The 24906-nt window shown below is 38.2% G+C and overlaps 1 protein-coding gene across 1 annotated transcript; it reads left to right on the forward strand.

Annotated features, from left to right (window-relative positions):
* Positions 1–1238: 1238 nt before the first annotated feature.
* On the forward strand, positions 1239–23894 carry RDH10 (retinol dehydrogenase 10). The gene is made up of 6 exons (XM_063299383.1): positions 1239–2237; positions 3850–4085; positions 17487–17585; positions 19324–19469; positions 20553–20684; positions 22560–23894. The coding sequence occupies exons 1-6, from the start codon at positions 1946–1948 to the stop codon at positions 22681–22683; spliced, it is 1029 nt and encodes a 342-aa protein (XP_063155453.1). The 5' UTR covers positions 1239–1945; the 3' UTR covers positions 22684–23894.
* Positions 23895–24906: the final 1012 nt, after the last annotated feature.

Here is a 24906-nt window from a genome sequence, read left to right on the forward strand (position 1 = left end):
TACGGGAGCAAAATCTTTCTACATAGTGGCTTTCCATCAGGTGCCTCCTGAAGTTATATGATTGGCCAGGTTAGGAATTTTGGTGTCTGTAGGTCACCTCCTTGACTTCAGGCCTTCCAAATCTAGATGAACGGCTGCTGTGGCATCACACAAGTAATTCTTTTCTGAACCTGATCTTTTCCAATGTTTCGTATGGTGTATACATTTCCTTTGCCGTAAACTCCATTTGAAATCAGTGCGTGCATAGAAGCATTTAAGTCAGATCACAAGGCAGTGGGTGTGTATAGGGTTGAAGCTGTGTTGACATCGCTGTTTGCACACAGTGGCTCAGCTGTAAATGTCCTCAACTATTTTGGCTCTGCATTGTGGATTGAATTTATCAGGTCTCCGGTTATTGGAGGTGGTGATGGAAAAAAGTACACGACCGAGGTGGTCCTGCGGATTAAACGACGGAAGGGTTTCAGGCAGAAAGCAGCACCAAGCCGCACCCCTCCTTTGCTCCAGTTTGCAGCAGTTTCCTTCACTTGTAAAGAAAATTAAGGGTTCTACTCCCAATGATAATGCTCCGGTTCAAAAGGTTCTGGCGGTGTTAGTCTGTTAGAGCAAAAACAGCAGTCTTGGGCTACCTTAAAAATCAACTTCGTTTGCCCTGGTATCAGATTAACAGTTGCAATAATTTAACGCGATGGTAACTTTTGTTCAAGATGGCACAGGATTCTGGACTGTCTTACAGATCACGCTAAGCTAATTTATGGCTCCTTTTTATACATTGCAAATACTGCGTGAACCCAGCCACGGTGGTTTCATTCCTACCCCGTGGTCACACCATAGTTCACCGCTACACTCTACTCAGGTGTCTGTTGATTGAAATGGGATTCGCTGTCAAACGACGCGCGCCTAGGATTGTGCCTTGCAATCGCCCGCGCCTGGGTCGAGTCCGTGGACGCCCCAAAACAAAAAACGAAGCCGCGAGCCTTTTTCTCGGCGGCGGCTGGGCGGCCTACCGAGGTTGGGAGGGTGGTGCGCGTGGCCGCTCGGGCCAATCCGGGCCGCCCACCGAATTGCGAGGGTGGCGCTGTTGGGCGGAAATGTGAGGGGAGAAACGGCTCGGAATGCAAAGTGGGCGACGAGGAGGAGGGGCCGGGCTGCGAAGCGCGGACGGTGGGGGGAGTTGGGGGCGGGCTGGCGCCCTCGTGCCGGGGCTATATAGAGCCCCGAGCGGTGCGAACATGCTCACAGAGGGGGGATGCGTGAACCTGTGGCGGAGGCGCGAGATAAAGGGTGCAGGTAGGGCTGGGGAGGGAGGCGTGGAAGAGCAGCGGTGGCGCTCGAAGCAGCCTCCTCTTAGCCTCGTTCGGTGCTTCGCGGTGAAGGTGGCCGCAGAACGCCCAGCGGGAGCCCAGCGGTACGCGAGCGGGCGAGGCACAGCGGAGGGAAACGCTGGTCAGGAGCGCCGGCAGCCTTCATCAGAACTTGTTCTCTGCTCTCCAGAAACTCGCCGACTTCCCTAGTCGACCCGGGCGTAGGTTTGGCTTCTGCAGGAGGGGCAAGGTGGTCGTTAGGTAATAGGGCTTGTGCTCGCCGCAAAAAGCAACCGCTGAGTCAGAGGCGGGGAGGGGTTAAACTCCGAGGACTCCGTGGAGATCCGTCCCTGCCAGCCTGCCAGGTGTCTCTAGAGAGTGTCCAAAGAGGCTTAACCAGGGAGTGTGTGACTCTTGCCTGCCTCTCTCTCGACAGTGGGAGCCACCGGCACACTCCCTGAACTGCTCGGGGCAAAGCGCGAGGGAACAGGGTCTCTTCCTGCTATGCGCTGGCGCGCTTCTCCTTGACTTGTTGAGCCGGCGCCCAAGACCTCTGTGCGGGGAGCCCAGCGCGCTCGCACCGTCTCTAAACGCGGCTCGCAAAATCTTCTGAGGCTTCTCCGTCGAAGGGCGGCTCCGCAGCCATGAACATCATCCTGGAATTCTTCGTGGTCACCTTCAAGGTCCTCTGGGCGTTCGTGGTGGCCGCCGCCAAATGGCTCATGCGCCCCAAGGAGAAGAGCGTGGCGGGGCAGGTGTGCCTGATCACCGGCGCCGGCAGCGGGCTGGGTCGGCTCTTCGCTCTGGAGTTCGCCCGCCGCCGAGCACGCTTGGTGCTGTGGGACATCAACACGCAGAGCAACGAGGAGACGGCGGGCATGGTGCGGCACATCTACCGGGAGATCTCCGACGAAGCTGTGGTCGCTGCTCAGAAAGGTAATGGAGTTGGCTGAAGGCAGGTGGACCCTCCGGGACTGGGCATTGGCGCCTGGGGCGAGCCCCAGCTTCTCCAAGTCGGAAAGAAAAGTGGGCATCGAGTGTTGCTTCCTTCAAAGAAGGATAGTTGGAGTGCGTGGGTATCTTTAGACCCTCGCCTGAGATACACTGAAATAACGAGCAGGGAAGGAAATTAGGAGCTGTGTAGGAGCAGCGGTGACTGCCATAGTTTACTCTTGATAGTGCTTGGAATAGGCATTTCCTGATGCACGGAGATCAACGGATACCTAGACGAACCTTCAGGAACAGTGTTGTATCAAACACTTTCTTTGATACAAAGAAATTACTCTTTGCTTAGAATAAAAATACAGTATGGCTCTGGTCCAGCACTAAGGGAGGAAAATCCAGGTGCTTTGCAGGAGACTTTTCCACAAGTCACTAGGAGGTCCAGTGAGTTGTGCTACTGCTTTGCAGCCCACTTCAGAGGGACTTCACCTGCTCTTTTCTTAAGAGCAGCAGACTTGAAAGTATTAAAAAGTTCTGGTGTGGGGGGGCAAGCATTGAAGGGTGTCCTTCAAACTGGTTTTGGGGGGAATATTCTCCATTCTTGCCACCTAAGTAGTTTAGGAATTTGGGCATTTTTTGTTTAGCCAGAGACTTATGTGCTAGAAGCAATTGCTGTTATGTAATTTATAGCAGTGTCCTATTGAATGGGTAAAGAAGCCTCTCAATATGTACAGTTGTATAGAACAACAGAGAGAAAGGGTCTTTGGAAAATCTTAAGTTACCCTGCTGGTCACTGATTCCAAAATCACAGCACACATATTTATAACAAGAATTTCCATTTCATTCTACTCCAAAATGACTTCGAGTAGCTGATGAGACAAAGGATAAATAATTGAAAGTTTAAGGGTTTAAAACGTACTGCAAAATGAAAATGGTGACAACAGAATTTTGTTTCTATCACAGTGGGAGCTAGGCTTTTTTGATGGATTGTTACAGCTTAAGAGATAGAAAGTTGACACCCTTGCTATTAAATTAGCAAAATGGGAGTACTATTATGTGCTTTCCTTGAGATAAGTATTGTAGGAGTTGCTTGAGGTAATAAATGGCATAATAGCTTCACATAATTATTTAAACAATTTAAAATAATTTTAAACTTATTGGGGAGTGAGCCTTAATTAGTACAGTGGGACTTCCAGGTAAATGGATGAAAGATTGCAGCCTGCAAAATAAATTCATGGAACTCAATAATGCATGAACTAATATGAACTAACTTCTGAACTCATATGAAAAAGCTAAGTTTGCATGTCCCCACTGAGTTTGGGGCTTCTCAGTTCCATTTTTTATCAGTTTTGGTGCATTCCTTGGTTCTGTTACCTTCCACTTGGCATCAATTTTCAGATCCCTGAAAATTAGCTTTGTAGGGCTTGGTACTTCATTGTTTTGGTATGTAGTTGTCAAACTTTATTTTTTGGAACAGGACTAACAAGAATCTTGTCAAACTAGGTAGATTGATAATTGCCTCTTATTTCCTGGTATGGAAACAATATATATTTAATTGAACTCTTATTTGTCCCTCTCCTTTGCTTTTCTGGATTTCTGTAAGCAGCTGGGCATGGTGAAGAGGAAGTGCTACCTCCCTACAATTTACAAGTTCATACATATACTTGTGATGTGAGCAACAGAGAGAATGTGTACAAGACTGCTGAGAGAGTCTGCAAGGAGGTTGGAGAAGTCTCAGTCCTGGTGAACAATGCTGGTGTGGTTTCCGGGCACCATCTTCTGGAATGTCCTGATGAGCTGATTGAGAGGACCATGATGGTTAATTGCCATGCACATTTCTGGGTAAATACACTTATTTCTAGCAGGGTGGCTGTATGAGTCTGTTGCAGTAAGTGTTGATATTCTGAAGATGAACAGGACCATTTGCTTATACTTACTTCATTTTCATGTTTCCATTTCTGCTTTGTCCTTTCCTCTTAAAGTTGAATGAAGTTTAAAATTTGCAGCATTTTTTTTGCATAGGACTGTAGTTTTAAAATGGTTTTGCCTTAGACTCTTCCACTTTTTTGCTGATTTTCCTACTCAGTGAGTCTGATCCATAGAAAGTGTACTGGTGTTTAATTGAAAACAGTAATTAGACATGTTTGTCACAACTAACTTCTGTCCTACAGGTTTTAGTCAGAGTTGAGGGTGATACAGACCTTCCAGTTCAGAGATACTACTAGAGAAACATCAGTGGATTTAAATAACATTCACTTGTTGTTTCTCCTTTTGAATTGTATCATACATCTGGCTCTTTAGATGTTGTATTATATTTAGTGTGTTATGACAATGAAAAAGGGCATTTCTTTGAACATACTTTACAGCATATCTTGTTTATCTAGTTGGAACTGGCTGCAAGAAACTATTACCTCAAATACATGAAGCTTCGCTACCCTGACTATGGTCATTGCTCAACAGACTATTTTCTCTTCTGAGTAGTAGCAGCTGTCTGAAGTCCCAAGCAGAAGTACATGTTAACCTTGTTTTCGATCACTGGGCTGGTAAACTTTCCATGGGGGATTTGTAGTCCACTTTCTGCTCTGTTGCTACTTGAAGTAGACTTTGAATGACTGTGGCTTTCATCACCTGTACTGCCATCCTGTATATGTTTAGGTGTAACTTAGTTCCAGCAGGTCCCAGGTAAGTGTGTAGCCAATTGAGTCTAAAGAGCACTGAGTAATGGAAATCTGTGGAGAGAAGGATTAGCTGTTCCTTGGCCCCCTTTGCCTTCTTGGCAGTTTTAAGTCCTTTAATGTCAAGAATGCTCTTCTTAAGGGTTCTGTTGCTGACTGTAAACAAGCATCAGTTCCTTGAATAAGACTTTTTAAATGATTCACATGACATTGTATAATATTCACAATCCCAGCACCTGCAATGCTGATATAGTTTGTAACTCCTTGCTGCTGAGAATCTTAAGCATTTGCTGAGCATATCTTGAGAGAAGAGCAGATGAGTGGTTCATGACCCTTATGTCAAGCATACTCTTTAGATCCATGCTGCATGCTGTTGAGTGACTTGATCTGAGAGCCCATTTCAGCACACACTAGATGCATAACTCAAAAACGTTTGCCTTTAGTATTTTACAGACAAAGTACTTAGAAGCTTTTTCTGCATGAAGGATAAATATCCAGCTGATACTCAGAAAGGCAGAAAAAGTACTAACTTCACAAATGTGGTTAGTGACACAATAGAAAAACGAGAAGCTTTGGTAGTTTTGTCATTCATGAAATCCTCATAAATACATGGGAGAATCCTGGATTATCCAGTTGTTCTTCCTTTGGGCAACTAAATCAATTATTTACAAAATTGTGTGTTCTAAGGAATCATTTTAAAATCCCCAACTAATAGAACATTTAAATGTAATCCTATAAGAATTTATTAAGAAATAAGCATTACTGTGGTCAACAGAACTTACCTTTGAGTAATGTATATAGGATTATTATAGCACCATCTTACAAATGTTTATCCTTATTTCAGGCTTTTTCTCTCTCCTCTGGAGCAATAGTGTTTTATTTGAAGCAGACTGGCCTAATAATCTGCTAATAAAGAGTCCAGACCTTGTCATACAACTTTGTATAGTTTTAGTTAGCAACCACAGCCTCTGTATTTAAATGTTCATGACTTCTGTAGTTCAATGAAGATGTCTTTAGGAAGAAATTATTTTCTTATGTGGATACTTAGGCATCTCTTTGTTTTTGGATACTTAGGCATTTCTTTGTTTTCCAATCCAAAGTAACAATACATGAACAATTAAAATTTCAAAAGGAGTGTGAGCTATTAACATCTGCTACTGATGATCATAAATACACATATAATTTAGTATTTTACCATTTGCAAGTCTTGGTTGTACATATCATGACAGTGCTCTAAAACCTTGAATTCCATGGCTGATCAAGCTACAGTCTTTATTCATGAGAAGTTGGGTGATACAGTCTTGTTTCCTTTCACCTATGAAAAATACTACCTAGTGGAAAAGGGTTTTTGTGCAGATTTCTCCCCCTGTTCTGCACAAATCCCCCAGAACTACTCTCGAGGGGAGAACAGCATAGAAGAGTAACAGCTTTTTATGTTGATGGATGTCTTCCTTCCAGAAGGGAGCCACAATGGGACACAGCCCTTAGTGTCGTTTTTGGGTGCAGTGCTAGTTCATGTAGTGTTTTATTAAATATATGGGATTTTTCTTTTTCTTTTTTTAAATGGTAAGGTAAAGGTAAAGGTTTCCCTTGACGTAAAGTCCAGTCGTGTCCGACTCTAGGGGGCGGTGCTCATCTCCGTTTCAAAGCCTTGGAGCCGGCGTTGTCATAGACACTTCCGGGTCATGTGGCCAGCATGACTCACGGAACGCCGTTACCTTCCCGCCGAAGCGGTACCAATTAATCTACTCACATTTGCATGTTTTCGAACTGCTTGGTGTGCAGAAGCTGGGACGAGCAACGGGAGCTCACCCCGCCGCGCGGTTTCGAACCGCCGACCTTCCGATCGGCAGCTCAGCGGTTTAACCCGCAGCGCCACCGCGTCCCTTTTTTAAATGGTACTTAACACTTTTTAGTCTACATTAATATTCATAAAGGATTTGCAACTATTTATAAGCACATCATGAGAAAAAAGGTTCCAAATCTTTCTTGACCCAATGTTTGGAATCCATTGCATATGACAAGCCCATAAAACTCTTTAAAACACGTGTATTTAAAATGTGATGTTTAGTCATATATGTGCTTCATCTGCAAACCAATAAAATAGTCAGTGTATCTCTAGCAAAGGCAAAGGAACCAAAACTTCCAAATCTTTGCATCAGAACACCCATGCACCATATTAAATATACGTATTTAATATACGTATTTACACAAACATTTCTAGTCCATTAAGCTTGCTTTCTATATTCATCATGGTTAAGACTACCTGGGTCATCTTGCACACTGGATTTACAGTACAAACATCCTTCCAGTTACTGTTCTCCAGAATTAGTGTTGATATATATATCCTGGTCTCCTAACCTGATGCTTTATAGCAGCCTTTCTCAACCTTTTGACCCTGGAGGAACCCTTGAAATATTTTTCAGGCTCAAATATAGACCAGAATGTACAAAATTATTGTATTTGTTTCATGTGTAGGCCTGTATATATGCATTAACAGTGTTCTTAAACTAAAAATAATGAAACTTGCCTCTTTAATGTGAAGTTGCCCGAAATTGAATTAAAAAAAAAATTGTGATTCCCCCAGGGAACCCCTAGTGACCTCTCATGGAACCTAGGGTTCCACGGAACCCTGGTTGAGAAACCCTGATTTATAGACACATTTAAGGCTAAGCTAAAAGTAGCTTTGAAGTGTTATGTATATATCAACCCATATTTAGAGTGTGTACATTGCTGCTTTATCCCTTCCAGAGGAAACTGAGATGATGCCAAGAAGGATTAATTTAAATAGTACTATATATAGTTCTGTATATATAGAAAAATCTCCTATGGTTTAGTAAAGGTATGTCAGTGATAAATGGTTTTCTACTTCTGTGCAAAAGTGTAAATATAGACCAGTTGGCTTTTTTAAACAGGCTTTTAACTATGCCCTCAAGTATCTTGTAGACTATTGTCCTTACCTGTGCATTTTAAAAATGGCTGCAAGTAAGTGTTAAAGTTATTTCAGTATGTGTTTTTTCATCAATGTCAATCTTAACTCCAATTTTTTAGATTATGAAATAAACTCAGGGCAGCAAGCTTCTCCACAGATACATATCTTTATTGCATACATTGTTTTTGTGTACTTAATATCCAGCCTCCTCATCAAATGCATTATTTGACCTTTGACTTAGCTTGAACTAAAACAAGTCTATTAGTGCTATACATCAAGGCTAAGACTTGAAATACACCCATTGAATAAAAATGGGAGACCATGAAAGCTGGTGGTGGTTAACAGACCTCTTTGAAGTTGATAGAAGTTGAAGTATTTTGATACTCCATTGTGTTGTTGGGTTGTTGAGTTTGTGCCAGGTACTTAGATCAGTGATAAATAGTTGGAATGTAAAGCCTAAGTACTGATACCAAGATCTAATTGTATAGCACATCCATATATGGACTGAAATAGATGTATATTTTTAGGAGTGAACTTGTTCATCATTGGAACATCTGCTAAATGAAAGGTGGCTTTTATAGCATGCATAGTTCTAACTCATAATTCAAAACATTTTACATCTCTGCTCCCTAATTATATATGCAGTTTTGAAAAGCCTTTTTTCTGATTTTTCCATTGATCAGGCTCTATGTACAAAGGATTAGGTTCAGGTGACATAAGTAGTATCTGTGGATCCCACTCTTGTAAAACTACCTTTCAACTCGGCAGTGGTGTACACATGAAACTGCCTTAAGCTAAAAGAAATGAAACTTTCTATCTCACTATCTCATTGTCTATTACCCTCCAGATTCTTGAGCCCAAGCCTTCTTCCCAAAATTTTTTCTCTGGAGCTGCCACAATTGAATCTTACATGTTTTCATATAAGTGCAATGTGAAGATAACATAATAGCACCAATTTCTTTATTTTTCAAATTTGGAAAGCATCCCACTACCATAACAACTCTAGGCAGCATGCAGTATTAAAAACAGGTTAGAACAATTAAAAAAAAGGAAAACATGAAGAAAACAACACCCTCTCTTACACAATAGACTCACTAATGGGGCCTGCCACTCAGCCTAGCCAAAGGGGAAAACCAGGTTTTAACAGCTTGTTTGACAAGGTCAGCATAGGAGCCACTGGATTCTTGAGGAAAATCTAAAGTATAATGTATTTCCATATTACTAGCAGGTAAGGCGTATGTCTGGCTCTTTCTTACCTTTGGAACAGCCTCCTGTTGGAAACTTCAACTGCTTTATAGGATCCTTATTTGATGACAGACAGTTACACTGAAGGCTTTGAAACTGAAATAAATGAGCTGCGCTTTCCAAAAATGGGACTATATACCAGTTCTCTCCACTTGTTGACCCCAAAATGCATTCAGATGGCAAATTCCAAAATTCCCTGCCAATTCTATCTTTACCTATATCCCCAAAGTTTTTGTTAACTCTTCCTTGTTTTTTTGTCACTTTATCCATGGGCTTTGACTAAAAACTATTTTTGTTTTTGTTTTCAATTTCACTTGTTTTATTTTAAAATATTCCTGTTATACTCTTCTGCAGTGCTTAATAAGGCATAATACTTTTCAGAATGGTTCAGAAAACTTTAAAAAACCAATTGGTGATTCCTTGTAATAAAAAACAATATAGAATTTATTCTAATTAAAAGTCAAAATTAACAGGAAGAAGTAACATTCTGTTGTACCTATTTTTAAAGTTTTTCAGAAATGAATTACCTTATGGTACTCTTTTTGATTTCCTTATTATTATGGTAGGATACGTGCAGCTCCTGCTTGTTCCAGAATCAAATCAAAGTGGAGTGACGCACAATGCACAAGGTAGTATGTGACATAATACATCTGGCAGTAATATTTTTCTTTTGGGGATGGGGGTCTGTGAGTAAGAAAGTGTCACTACTTCATTGTGTCAAGGATGTGACGTTTTGTTGTCACTACTTGGCCTACATATTTAACTTTATCCACTCGTTACGACTTAAGCCATTCACTGGTCTTGTGTATATTTGCATACACCAATTCAGCTTCCAAACTTTTTCATAAGGCTGGATGTAAGCTCCCTTGAACATAATGGAATTTTCTTCTGGGGAAAAAAGGATAGAATTTTGTGATGAAAAGGCAAAAATTCGGTAAGCAAAACCTTTTTTCCTAAATGCTTATTAAAAAGAAATTATGCTGTTTTATGCAAACCTCAGTTATCTTAAATTGGATTTCTAGTCATGAAAAGATGGATTTGTTATGGCAAAACGGATTTGTAAGCCATCAATAGTGCATATTCCATTCACTGATGAAGTATTTGAAGTATGTTTCTAGGGAAAGCCTAATGAAATCTTTTTGTTTGATCTTCTTTCTGAGGGAAACTTGCTATATTTTTCCTGATATATTTATCATTTTCCACCAAATTTTAGAACCTAAGTTTTTTTCCCATCCCCAGTTTGTGGAAAAGGTTTTGTGTGCTGAAATGCCCATTGGATGAGAATGAGACTTATTTGGTGGTTGGTTTGTGTGCCTAGACATCCCATGTGGGGTCCTTCTCAAGCAGCATGGAAGGTAACACTAGGAGCTGCAGTGGAGGAAAATGTGTTGATTCCATTCTCTTCCATTCACAGGAAGTCTGCTGGGGCATTTTCCTCCACAAATGGGAAGATCCTTTGTTCATGTGGAAGGACAATTCAGATTGAATATATTGGCTCTTTTTCATTTCAACTGCTAGACCAATACTGTACTTTACTAGAAATGTGTAAAAGTGGTGTGTCTCATTCATCAATGTACTGAAGTAATCTCTTGGGCATTTACTGCCTTATCAGAGCTACAGGTGACTCTCTTTCCCTCGCTGTTCCCCAGCTCCATGAGGGGGCATGCTGGAAGAAGCCAGAGGTACAGCTAGTCCAGCATTCTGCCTCTACTGGGATCAGCCAATGCTTATAAGAATTCCAGAAGCAGGACTTGAACATAGTAGTGTGCTTACATTTCTTGCCAATGGATATTCAGAATGAGTCAGGTGGTAAGTGGCAAGGTTTAAGTATTTGCATTATTCATTGGTTTTTAACCAAATGGCAACAAGCTTTGGTGCTAATTGAACAGAGGTGAAGAATTTTTGCAACTAGAAATGGAATGTGTTAGTAAATGGGACTTAGGATTTAGGTGCTAGGAAACTTCTAATGTGTAATGAACAACTGAAAGACAAAAGGTGACTCCTTTTACTGGGACTTGGTAGTTTAGATTCTGTACCTAAAAATAAGCTTTTGATGTTTTCTTTGTTGTTTCTTAGTAAAGTCTCTGCCAACTTTCTTGTTTTCCTTCCTTAACATCCTGAATTAAAGTGTGTGGGGAGTGTAGAGTCAAAGATTGCTAAACCATTAACTTCTTAACTCTTTAAGTTTTTGTGGCACAAAAATCCCAGTTTGACATATTTTTTTTCTTGATGGTAAATAATTTGTGTAGATGGATTGATTATGTGCCATCATGTCATTGCAACCACAAAGATAGATTTTTTTTCCAGGACAAAATGTGTACATATAATCAACTTTAAAGATTTATTCTTTGATTGGAACTCTTGGAAGCTGTTGGAAACCAGTTTCTCAGGTACCAATTAAGAGGGTCATAATATTTGTCTAGGGACCCTGTTTGATTTTGCTGTTTATTAGATTATTTTAGTCTGGGCTGTCCATCTGATTTGATGTTTATAGCTGTTTTTATGGTTTTTTTATGCTGCCCAGAGTCCACTGTAGTTGGATGGCTAATTAAATAACAACAACAACAATAATAATGGAAAATGCTATACAGTTATATATTTATATTTGGACTTATACTTTTGTTCTTGATTTTCCCTCTGACAGTTGAAATGAAGACCAGAGCCAGATTACTGGACAGGCTAGCAAGGCCCTGCTCTAAAGTTCATGGTTTCCATAATGCAGTGCTGCTGCATCTGCTGTTTTTTTCCCCATTTTAACATTTCACATTATCCAGTATGACACAAGAATGCCACAGTGCCATTGATTGATATAAGACCTTGTATTTTGCTAAAAACAGTTGCACTGGATGTAAATGAAAAAGAATTTTGTGCTGCTGTCCTCCTATACCAGTGTCCCAATGCAGAATCATCATTCCTTACCATTGCTTCCATTTAGTTATCATCTTCAGTTTAATAGCGATGAAGAATTGAGTTCATACGGTCAAAGTGTAGTGTGTTCTTCTGAAGACCTCAGAGAAGAAATACACATTTTTAAATAAAATATTTTTGCTTTAAGATCTGGATTTTCTTGACACACAGTTTGGCCTTTTTTTTTTTTGGTTTGGCACAGTATACAGAGTCCTCCTATCCTAGAGTTAAGAGTAACTGCTATGTGTGTATCAAGGGAATTCCTTTTATGGCTGTAAAACTAGTTGAACCAGTTCCTTTGTGTCTGCGCAGAATCTGGTTAACAGTTCTCTTAGCTGCTCCATTATGTAGATACTGGTACTGGTAAGAACCCTACAAGAAACATTTTATGTGATGGACAGAAACTTGGTTTTTGTCCTGTTTTGCTGTTTTATTCATATTTCCATAATTCTCTGTTTAGAACTTTTGTTCTGGCTTGCATTGTGCTGTTTTATCTTTTCAACTAGCTTCTTTCATAGTTTTAAAAGTAGAACTAAAGTAATAAAGGGGGGGTATTAGAAACTAAGTTTTCCATGAATAGAAACATTCTTAGTCCCCATTCCCTAAAACAAAATACTTGTTCAGTTTCATGAAACTAGTTTCATTAGGCATTTTTCTCAGAAACATTCATTTACAAGACTATTATTGTGTTGGAAATAACTCTACAGCTCTTTTTTGAAAAATAAGGTTAAGAATGGTGAATGCATTTGAGATTATCCTGATGTTACAGGAACTTGGCAGCCTCTAACCATGAGGCTAAGTACATTTTTAAAAATATTTTTATGATGACGGCTAATTCACAGCTTCCCTCTAAATCTAAATTGGTGCGCCTTCATATATTAGCTTCATTTCACCTTCATATTAATCAAAGACACAATTGGAAGCAGACTGAGAGTCAGTTTGGTGAAGTGGTTAAAGTTAGAAGCCAAAAGACTGAATTATAATCCTCCCTTAGGCATGAAAGTTGACTGAGTTGCTTTTGGCCAGTCATACACTTAGTCCAACCCTGCTCACAGGCTTGTTGTAGAGTAACTAGGAGGCAGGAACAATATGTATACCACCTTGAGTTGTATACAAAGGTGAGATATAAATCTTAAAATAACTATGTGGGTATGTCTCTTTAGTCATCATAAGTTGAAGAATGCAGTGGTAGGTAGGGAAAATTTAGATCTTAAAAGGCAAAATATCTTTATGTGCTTAATTTAGTAATTCCTAAAATTCTAGGAAAGGCTTTGCAGTTATTCCTGTCCCCACTAGATAGTTATTGCTGAGTTTTTTCCCATCAAATAAATACCATCTTGTCTTATGGTAATATTGTATGTTTATAATTTGGGTTGTTGTGCAAATCTTGCTCAATGCTTTTTTTTTACTTTCTAAACTCACACATACTTAGAGTTATTAAGTCAAGAGTTACTTAAAGAGATATTAAATCAAACCAGTAGTCCATTTAACTCAACATTGCTGACATTGACTGGCAGCAACTATGCAAATCTACTTAGATATCCCAGAAAGTGAACTTGAGATTTTCTGCATGCAGAGTTTGTTCTGTCATGGCAATGTGGTCCTCTGCATCATTGTTCGAAGGAATTCATACATTTTACAAGCAAATTGTCTTTAATCATGATTTAACAATCTTGACTTTGGAGATTAAATGAAGTAGAACTCCTTTTCCCTCAAGACTCATAATATTTGCATATGCCTCCTGCTGTAAGAGGAGGGACAAGCTCAAAATAAGGAAGTCTTTACTAAATTTGTGAATACAGAGCTGTGTGTGGAACTTTGCATTTGGCACAGAATCTGAGTTTTCAGTATGATGTCTTTTTTTTAGTCGTATACCTGCAGAGAGATCATTTGAAAAGACACCAAATCTTCAGTAAAAGTCTCTATAATGAAGACAGTCTGTACATTTTATCAGCTTCTGTATCAGTTTATATTAACCAGTTGGGCATGCAGTACTTTCCAGTCATAACTCCTTGACGGGAAACAGGCCTAGAACAGGAAGGATTCCCCATGTACCCTCTTTCTAGCTTCTCAGCATTAACAAAATGTATAGTCCAGACATTATTGGGAAAAATGATATAACATTTTTTTTCCATAATACGTACTTTCATTTCATAATTTAGGTCTTGGGTATGCAACATCTAGATCAAAAGCTACACTTGGACTTTAAATAGTCCAAGTAAGATGGGGTGAGAAATAAACTAAATTTGATTTTGTCATTGTACATTTAATTAACATTAAATGTAGTTACTAGTTAATACATATTGTAAAACTGATTTGATACTGTCAAATCATGTGCTTAATTTCTTTTCCTTCTGTTACATTAAAAATTGCAAATTGGTAACGACTTTGTGTATGGTGCTTAGATTTTACATTTCTAATTAAGGTGACTATCTGCTTTGCAATAGGAGTCAGTGTTTTCAAGAACTCCAAAGGAAGATCGGGTGGATAGATAAAACAAACAAGGTTAATTCTGAAACAAATATTTTAAGCAGTTGAAGCAAGAACTGAGGAACCTTTAATCTTCTGTCATCCAACAACTGCCTAGTAAAATCTCTTTATTTGTGTGGTGTTCAGAGTGCAGAGTTAACACCTGCAGGCAAAACTCTGGAACAAGAAACATGTGAAAATTATTCTGTCATTTTTGATTGAAAAACAAAGACCCATCATAAGAGTGAAATTAGACTGGGTCAGATGTTGGTAAAGTTATACAAGCCAACAATTATTTAGAGAGCAAATTCATATAGCAGGTGATTTAAGTTGGGGAGAACAAGGGAGAAGAATCCTCGTGTGTGCAGAATTGATGTATAGCAGTCCAAAACTAAGCCCTGTTTTTGGCTTACAGATACAGTCAATTTGGCAGAAATGCAATTCTAGCACATTGTCCCTTCCTGCAAGCACATGGCAGCTGCAATGTGACAGCTTATAAATGTTTTACTATTTCAAGAGGATTTCTGCATGGGGAAGCTCAGAAAAGTCCACAGAGGCATATCCAGGTGGTGTGGGATGAGATTATAGAAGAAACTTTGTGGAGAGTTTTTTGTTGTTCTGGCCTTGTGTACTGGTAAAAGGGAATTGGCCAAATGTTGCTCTGAGAGACTGCAAACAATAATTATAAATTCTGAAATGCAAACAATAAGATAATTTTTGGGAAGAACATTCTTGAATGTGATTATGGATACGGCTGCTGGTACGTAAGAAGGGATATTCTAAAGCAGCGTTTCTCAACCTTAGCAACTTCAAGATGTGTGGACTGCAACGCCCAGTGTGCTGGTTGGGGAATTCTGGGAGTTGACGTCCACCCAGTTTAAAGTTGCCAAGGTCGAGAAACACTGTTCTAAAGTTACCTCAGTCACCATATGCCATTTGGAGGACGCTCCTCCCTTTGAAGGTGTCCCCTATTTGAAAGGTTGATCTGTGGTAAATCTAATTGTAAAGTAACTATAAAAAAAAGAGCAAGGATCTGGAAGCTGCCATCACTATTGACTCTGCACTTGTTACAGGCCTTTGGTTAGTGACCTTGCTATGATGGTGGCATTTTTATTTGAACTATGGTAATTGTTTTTACATATGTATCTGAAAATTTTAAGCAAAGCTAGCTTTTATCTATTTAATTTGATGATATGCATGTGTATCTTTAAGAAATTAAAGTGCATTTTCTGTCATAGAGCCTGACAGAACTTACCTACCATGTTTATTCAATATTTGTTGAGTAAGCCCAGTTGGCTATGTTCTCCCCTCCCCCACATGCCAAACCAAACCAATCATATAGTTAAATAAACATGTTACAGTTAAATATGATAAACATTTTTTGTCCATGAGTAGAACTAATACTGGCCGGCTAAGCTGTTACTTATTTAAAAACATGACCCTTGCTTTTAAATAGAAGAGAATTTAAAAAAAAAACAATCCTGCTTTTAGTGTCATTCAGTGGTATGTTGTGGCACCCAGTATGACTTTAGTACCCCTACTTGTTAAAAGTCAGTTCATGTTTCAAAATATCCTTAAGATTATTAATTTTAAAAAGTCTTTATTCAAGTACTGCAAGGCTGCTCATATGTGCAAGATCCTCACATCAGTGCAGCATATCTGGGTAACTTATGTTTAAGCGTTGTTGAAGTATTGCAGTTTTGAGGATATAGTTGTGTTGTCGAAGGAAGCTCTTATCTCCATTTTTAGTAGGTAAGATAATGGGCGTTGTGTCTTCTGAGACCTCCAAAGCTAAGCCAAGCAAATGTGTTTTGCTCTTTTTAAATTGTCAACAGGTCCAGGGAAGAGTGGAAAGCTGCATATTACTTCGTTGTGTTCATCTTCACTGCACAATAGGAAGGTGGATCATCAAGTGCTCAGACAAATTTAAAGGGCTGGGATTTCTTATGCAGGGATACTTATGCAGGGATATGAGGCATAAAGGTTGTGCTTCTCTCTTAACCCTCCTCTGCCATGCAGAAGTAGAAAGATGAAATTATTAAATAGAAGGGAATAATATTAATTTAATTAAACAGATTAAAATTAAATCAAATGGAGGTTCCATTAGTGGTCCCACTAGAGGCTGCTCAGTAGGAATCCACTCAAGGATCAGTTGTGGCCTTGAGTCTGAAAAATACTGCATAGTCAGTAAGGTGGCTTCTATAGAATAAAAGAGAAAATGGAATTAGAGAAGTGCAATCCTGTGCATGATTATGAGGAATTTAATTCCACTAAGTTCAGTGGGACTTACTTCCTGGTGCATGTACAATTGTAAACAGTGATATCCAAGCAAACTACACTGATGTGACAATGATGACACTTGCAATAATGTAATGACACAAATGCTGCCATTATGTACTTGCATCCTGACATCTGATACTGGTACTAATTCTTTGTGTAATAATGCCCATGGTTTCACTCCCCTCCCCCCTTAGATACCCGTAAATCAGGATTCTTCCATTTGAAATGAAATTTAAGAGGTAAGTGTGTAGACTAGCAGTTTAATGTGGTAGGAAATAAAAAGGTCAAGGACATTTTCATTGGATATTCCTTATTCAACGTGTAATATAGAAAGAACTCAAGCAATGTGTTGCTCAAATACTTGTGCTTTCACTCTTGTAGGTATGGTTTGGATCCAGGGTTAGTTATACTTAAAGTAGCACTATAGAAGAAGTGTGACTTAATACAGTAACTGAGTATTTTCATAGACAATTAATTAGAGCTACATGGACTAGCCTGTGTAATTTTATATATAAGATATTGTCATAAATTCATTATTTTTACTTTTTGTTTCAATAACTTTACTTAACTTTCGTTTTTCAGGGGGGGGGTTGCTTAAATTTCCATCTCAATCCTGAAATGAAATAAGCAGGTTTCAGCTCAGAGGACTGCTTAAGTATGACATCTTTTGGCTGTCTTACTTTTGGGCCGGCACATCAAAGATTAAGACATTATCTCTTGTGTTCTTCTTTGCAGACCACTAAAGCTTTCCTTCCCAAAATGCTGGAACTGAACCACGGACACATTGTCACTGTTGCAAGCTCTCTTGGCCTCTTCAGTACAGCTGGAGTAGAGGTTTGTTCAAATGTCTTAAAGCTGTTCTTGCATGTCAGAAGGGTCTGCTTTAACATCATCAAGCTTGCTACGCAAGGTAATGTATGCAGCACATGGACAAAGAATTCAACTTTTGAGGAATCCACCAGTCAGGAGCAACTAACCTAATTTCTTTGGAAAACCAAGTCACCAATGAACTAAGCAGTAGATACTGTAATAGGACTACCACCAGCATTTTCAGATCTTTTATAGAACTGTTTGTTGTAAAACTATCACTGTAGAAAAAAAGAAAAAAAACAGCTCTTCCTTTGTGAAATCTCAAGGATATGAGATTTAACTTTAGTATCACAATCTGTTATTAGGGTGTGCTATAAAGCTGCCTTTTACTGGCCCAACCAACTCAGGTTTGTTCACATTAACTGGCAGCACATCTCCAGAGGGTTTATCTAGTTCTGGGAGATGCTAAGAAATGAACCTCTGTCACTGAGCCATATGTCATTTGAGGAATCTAGATATTGTAACAGAGCATTCCTAGTTCAAAAGACAATGCCAAAGACCTGAGCTGAGATTAGAAGTGGAAAGGTAGATTTGGTCAGAATTGTTAAGTTAACTAGCACCTATTCTTCCCTCTCAGAACACCCCTTTTCTCTGCTTAGAACTAGAGCCATGTTCCATTCCTTCCTGGAAAGCACAGTTGAATTGTTATGCTTTTGGTTTCCAACTGCTTTTTGTTTCTAATATAATTGATTTAAGGTTACATATTTCTTCTGTCTAGCAGTTGAATTTATAGGAGACATCAGCAAGATGCTGAGATAAGGTGATTCATTGGCAAGGCTATTCACTGTGTATTGTCTCTAGAGTTGTCAGCATATGCCACCACTCCTCTTTATTGCTTAATGTGCTTGAAACATCTGATCACAAGGAGGATACTTCTTATTTTGACAGTGAAAACAGCTAGACAATGGGAGGAATGTGGTGACCTCCTCTTTGCTAGATGTGTTCAGACAGAGGCAGGACAGCCTTCTGTCAGGGATGCTTCAAACTGGATTCCTCCTATGAGCATGGGTTGGACTCAGTAGCCTTTGCAGCTCTGGGTTCTATACTTGCCCAGGATATTTCTAAATTCTTCTTGTATTATAACAAAAACAGGTTTCTAATCAGTAATATGTTTTCCTTCTTACTAATGAAAATACGGATGGCAAACAATTTATAATTTCAGTTAGGCTCACAAAGAAGGGATTAATTAATAACTTCTAATGTATTAAACTGAAATACACCTGACCTTTGTGCTCTAGTTTCCTTCCTGCACCTGTACCTTCGTCCTCAGCGCCCTGCCACTGAAGGCTTCCTAAGTCTTAAACTAAAGTTCACGCTCTAGACTAAGATTCTGATTTGTCCCGAGGCTGCTCAGATTCAGCTGCTAATGTACAAAGGTCCAAACATTCCAGTTTCTGGAATCAAATCCATTGAGCAAACCTAAGGAAAAGGATGCTACTTAGTGGCTGTTTCTCCAAATTGCTTGAGCTAGCTCTTCTTTCTCTAAAAGAAAACAATGGCTGAATTGAAAAGTGTTTTTTTTAATGCTGCTTGAAAGACAGAGGGCTTTTTATTTCTTCAAAAAGCAACATCAAAGAATATTACTTTACTTTAATTTTTCAAAAGGCATTTTTATTTAATAAAAATATTATGACAGCTTTAAGTCTGTTTTTTTAAAACTGTGTTACTTGTTTCATACTTGTTTCTTATATCACCAATTTAGGATTATTGTGCCAGTAAATTTGGAGCTGTGGGATTTCATGAGTCCCTGAGCCATGAACTAAAGGCAGCTGAAAAAGATGGTATTAAAACAACACTGGTTTGCCCTTATCTTGTAGATACAGGAATGTTCAGAGGCTGCAGAATTAGGTAAGTAGGCAAATTTGATTTTTTAAAATTATGTTAAAAAAGATAATGCAGCTATATCATATACATTTCACACAGCATCACTTTGCTTTGTTGCAGTAAACAATCTTCCCCTTTCATGAACAAAATCATAATAAAAATATCTATTCCATTTTCTGCATTATGGGGATGCATGGTCTAATACTCTTTGAAAATATATTGGATCAGATTCTAATGTGATAATGTTTAAAATAGTTCATTGGACTCCCATAGCTAGTTTAAAATCCATGGTTCTGCTGTGTTTGTAAGCTACTGTTTTTTTAATGTGGCATAAATGCCCCTTACATTAGATGTATTTGTTATTATTTATATAATGCATATTAAACCTTTTAGATTAGAAAGCATTCAGTGTTATAACCCAAAGTTAAGCCTGACGTTTGTAATCATGATATGAGGCCGTTTCATGGCTCATGTCCTAAACAGTTAAAATTCTAGTAAGATTCTAGTTTTATAATTTCTTCTCTGGGTAATTTAATTCATTAATTCTTCATTACTGGTATTTATACTGTGCCACAGAATTTCCAATGATAATGTATTCTTTGATTTTATGATACTATATGCATATTTATTTGTTTATTTAATTTTTATCCCGCCTTTATTATTTAGGCTTTGAAAGCCAGTTTAGTCTAGAGGTTAAGGCTCCAGGCTAGAAACCGGGAGACCATGAGTTCTGGTCCCACCTTAGGCATGAAAGCCGGCTGGGTGACTTTGGGCCAGTCACTCTCTCTCAGCCCACAATGTCAGGCTCAGGCGACAAGCTGGTCAGTTAATTCCTGTTGCCATCAAAGGATCAGCATTCGATTGATCTGAAAAAGTAGACCCTGCACCTGCAAGAAAAATGCTAGGAAATAAAAAAATATGTTTTAGGCTTTATTATAAATTCCATTAAGCATACACTGAGTGGAAGGATGATTTTAAATAAGCAAGGAAATACTTGAATTTCACCTTTTAGAATTAGTAAGACAAACATGCCTGATGTTGTCTTCTATCTACATGTACGTCTTATCTGATATATTTGTAACATATGGTTTGCTTTGTTTTTTTCAGAAAAGAAATAGAGCCATTCCTTCCACCTTTGAAACCAGATTACTGTGTAAAGCAAGCTATGAGAGCTATACTAACAGACCAGCCTATGATTTGCACACCTCGTTTGATGTATATGGTCACCTTCATGAAAAGGTGATTATCTAGATTTTTGTAAATTGTACATCTTTCAGAGATAAATGGGCAGACAGACTTTGGGGTAGTTGTCCAGCTGTTATTTCTAATTATCTCAAGCTAGTGGTATTGCTTGTCAAAAGAAAATGTGATAGCACAAAGTGGCCCAGGAACCTATAATTACTCAGAATTTATGGAATTGATACAACCCGTTCTCCAACATGGTATGAGGCAGTGTTCATTTCCTTCTGTCTACTCTACATGCAACAGTTAGCAAAAGGTATGAAGCAGAAGTCCTTCACCATTTACTACTTGAGCTTTTTTGGGTAATAGACATTGCATGCAGATACTTCCAGGTGCAAAGCAAGTGTCTACCACTGAGCTTTGCCTTCTGCAACAGTCCATCAATATTAATATGGGAACATCACTGTGGCAATTGTATTTATTTTGAAGAAAGAGAAGCACAACATAGATTTCATCGATAGTATACTGAAGAAGGAAAATATCCAGAATTTTTGAGCCTAGAGAATAACAAGAACACATATTCTGGCCTGACTTGCTTAGAAGCATGAATCCTGAACAATCAGAATTCAAGTTCCATAGAAATCAGTAATAATGACTAACTAAATAATTTCCAATCTATTCCTGAAGAACCCTGAAAATTTAAAAACTTTATCACATACTGTAGCTTTTCTTTTCACAGCAGTAGGTGCCAGCCCTTAGCAAGGAATATTTATCTTTAGATTACGGATGAACACGTTACGTTAATTCATTCTGCAGCCTCCCTGTACTCAGCTGCTATTAGATTTGAAACATTTTAGCTCACAAAAAAATCAGAAAAACTAACCACTTCTATGAAGCACATAAATTTAACAATATTGGTCCCTTCCCAAATGTCTTTGGGAGGAATGATAAAAATGAAATTAAGAAACAGTGCATCTCCTTAATCAAAGGCATATGGACTATGACATTCTATGATATTTTCCCTGTTTTGATGCTCTGGATTATTTTATTTCTTGGAAAACCACCTTTTCAAGTGACTTCACAAATCTGTGTAAGGCCTTATAAAATTCCTCAGGGGCTCATACCACTTCAGTTGTTGAGGCCTCTAGATACAATGAAAATAGAAACAGTAACACACGAAAACAGAAGTAAAGTACCAAGGAAAGAAAGAATGAGGCATAGCGCAAGGACTTTTAAGTAAAAAGAATGTTAGCAAATGTTTCGATGTGAGTCCCTCTTTGAGTATGAAATCCTTGATCTCTGGGTACTTTTTTTTTCTTTGCAAAAAAAGAGTAAGTCTCAGGAAAGGAAATACTAATTTTAAAAGAGGTAACAGTTTGATGAATTGTTATTGCTGATAAGATTATTGCATTATTGTACGGAGACGTCATTAATAACTCAATAGCTAGAAAGTGTATGCAGCCAAGACTAATCCACCCTGGGAAGCATTCTTTAGTGAAAAATATCAGGGTGGGTTTTGTGCTTCGGAGGAAGTCCTTCAAGTTTCCATAAAACACATTACAGGCTTCACTTGTACAGTATGGTGCTATTAACACTGACAGCCTGAAACTCCTTGGAACAGTGTTAGAATTTGAACTAATAATTAAAGCTTTTGACTTATATAACATTCAACACATTTAATAATAATAGATACTTTCATTCTTTTAGCCTTAGGAATTATTTATACTTTATTGATTTTATAGAAAAGTAATTTTAGAAGCTTAAACAACTCCTATCCCTAGCCTACCATATCTGAAGGCCACCAGACTGAGGGAATCTGCTTTAGATAGTATTTCTAATATTCTTACATTTGTTATTGCGGTTTTAAAAAGCAAATAATAACCATCTTTATCAATATATTTAAAATCCTGTTAATCTTTTTACTTCTTTTAGCATCCTACCTTTTGAAGCAGTTGTGTGCATGTACCGGTTTTTGGGAGCGGACAAGTGTATGTATCCTTTCATTGCTCAACGAAAACAGGCCACAAATAACAATGAAGCAAAAAATGAAATATAACATTTTGCAAGGGACTGTTATTTGTAACAGAACTATTATCAAATGTTAGGACTGAATTCTGGAGTGCACTTGCATTTAGCAGGAGCAACTGTTAACCATTTATCATGGCATTCTCTTGGATCCTATACGTGGATAATGAATGGGAAAAAACATTTTTTTTACGTATTGTATGTAGAGTAATCAGAATTCCTGGGAATCATGACAGGCAAATTTATAAAAAGTAGTGATCACCCTTGTTCTTTTGAAACTTTATTAGATGTACAATAACATGCTACTCTTTTTATAGAGAGAAACTGTATGATATCTCTTGAGATGGTCATGCAATTAGAAGATTCAATTGTTTCATCAACTGTTAATTTTCTTGTGATATTTTTATGGGTTATCATTTAAAAATATGTAATGTAGCAGGGCAGTACTTCAAAGGCTCACCCAGTGGTGTGGAATAGATAAATTATAATTACGTTTTGTTGTTCAACGTTGCATATATTGAACCTAAATAAGTCTTAATTACCAGGAAGTTCATATTTTGGAATGCTTTCAGATTTGAAGTCATAATCTATACCATTTCTTTCTGTTACTTATATAAAGCATATATGGCTTTCTTTTAAAATCAACCAGTATAAAAGCCAACTTTAATGGGGTTGGATGGCAAAGGAATCTACAGTTAAATGGTCTTTCTAGACTACATAGTGAAGGCCCTGTGCCTATCATCCATTACTGTCCAATAACCCATGTTTTTGCTTAAAATTCAAAAGCAAATTGAGTTAAGAAAAAACAGTAAATCCTGGTCCTCTTGCCAATGGCCACATTAATAAGTTACATAGATAAAATGTAATATTAGGTGCAACTTGAACATTAAAAAGACTGTAAAAATGTTTTCTGCTCTATAATGCAATTTTTAAAAAACATTTTTTTACCTTTTTTGTAAGAACTATTTTGTGCCTTGAATTTGGTAAACTGTATTAGTAGAATATTGTAAAGGTGAACTTCTACCTCTATATCTAAATGTATATCATCCACTTGTAAATTTATTATAAAATTATGTGACTGGTTTTTTAGAATGTCATGTTAAATACTGACCAACTTTTGTGGTTATTAAAGCTAGCCACCTTGTTCTTTAAAATATAACTTGGATGGATTGTTTTAGATGCTGTCAAGTACTTTGGGTACTTTCCTACACTAATTATGTTTCATTTCAGCACAGAACAGGAGGATACGTGTGTTTATATTCTGTTCCTATGTTAGTAAGTGTCATCAAGTAATGCAGCTGTGTCCCTCGCTGAAATTGATTACTTTGCCCATTCAGTTCTGGTATTTCCACTATAGTGTGCAACTCCAAAGAAGTAGTGCATTTGTTCCAGAAGGCACTCTTTGTGGGAGAGTGTAATAACTTTGGTGTGTAGTGCTCTTCAATTCTCTACAATGAATGCGGATTTCATTGCATATATATCCCACAGAATTCAGTTCAAGGTTTTAAAAACAAGAAGCAGCCTGCAGCAAACTACTGAAATGTTTTTCTTTATCTCACATGTTTCCAAGACAAAATGAATTATTAGAGACAATGCCATATATTTTAAACATTGCTTCCTCCAGCCACTATAAAGCACTCTCTTCTGCTATCCAATAAATAATAATAATCAGTTGAGACATGTATCATGGAAATGGCTTTTTCCCAGTTTGGTGAGAGTGTGGGTATGCAGTTCCTGCTGTGTCACTGGAATTTTTCTGATAATGTTGCCTGTTCTATGGCATGATTTTTGTCATGTCAAAATAAGTGAATACTGTAGCATTATTGTGATATGGATTGCTGTATCTCTCTTAGGACAAACAAGAGATTACTTTCTGAATAATCTTCAGCACCTTTTGGTTTAAAAGTACTGAATCTCTGTCCAGAAAAAGGAAAAACTCTTCTTAGCTCAACCCTAACCAAATGCAAATTTATTTCTTAAGGTAACAGTTCAAAGAGATTGTAAAAGAACAGATGGCTATATGATAAATAAATATATACACTACATAACATTCAAAGCAGTTGGTATTTTAATGCTCAGGAAATCTTATAGTTCTGGATATTATATGGAATGAACAGTAAGACTTGGTTCCCACATTATATGAAGCTGTAGTCTGATTAACTGTAATTTGAGTAAACCTATTGACTGGATTTGCACAATGCATTTAAACCAAAGATGGGCAATCTGTGATCCTGGCTGGGTAACTGGCTCCTGA

This window comes from Candoia aspera, chromosome 3 (genome assembly GCF_035149785.1).
Source record: "Candoia aspera isolate rCanAsp1 chromosome 3, rCanAsp1.hap2, whole genome shotgun sequence".
NCBI classification, from domain to species: Eukaryota; Metazoa; Chordata; class Lepidosauria; order Squamata; family Boidae; genus Candoia; species Candoia aspera.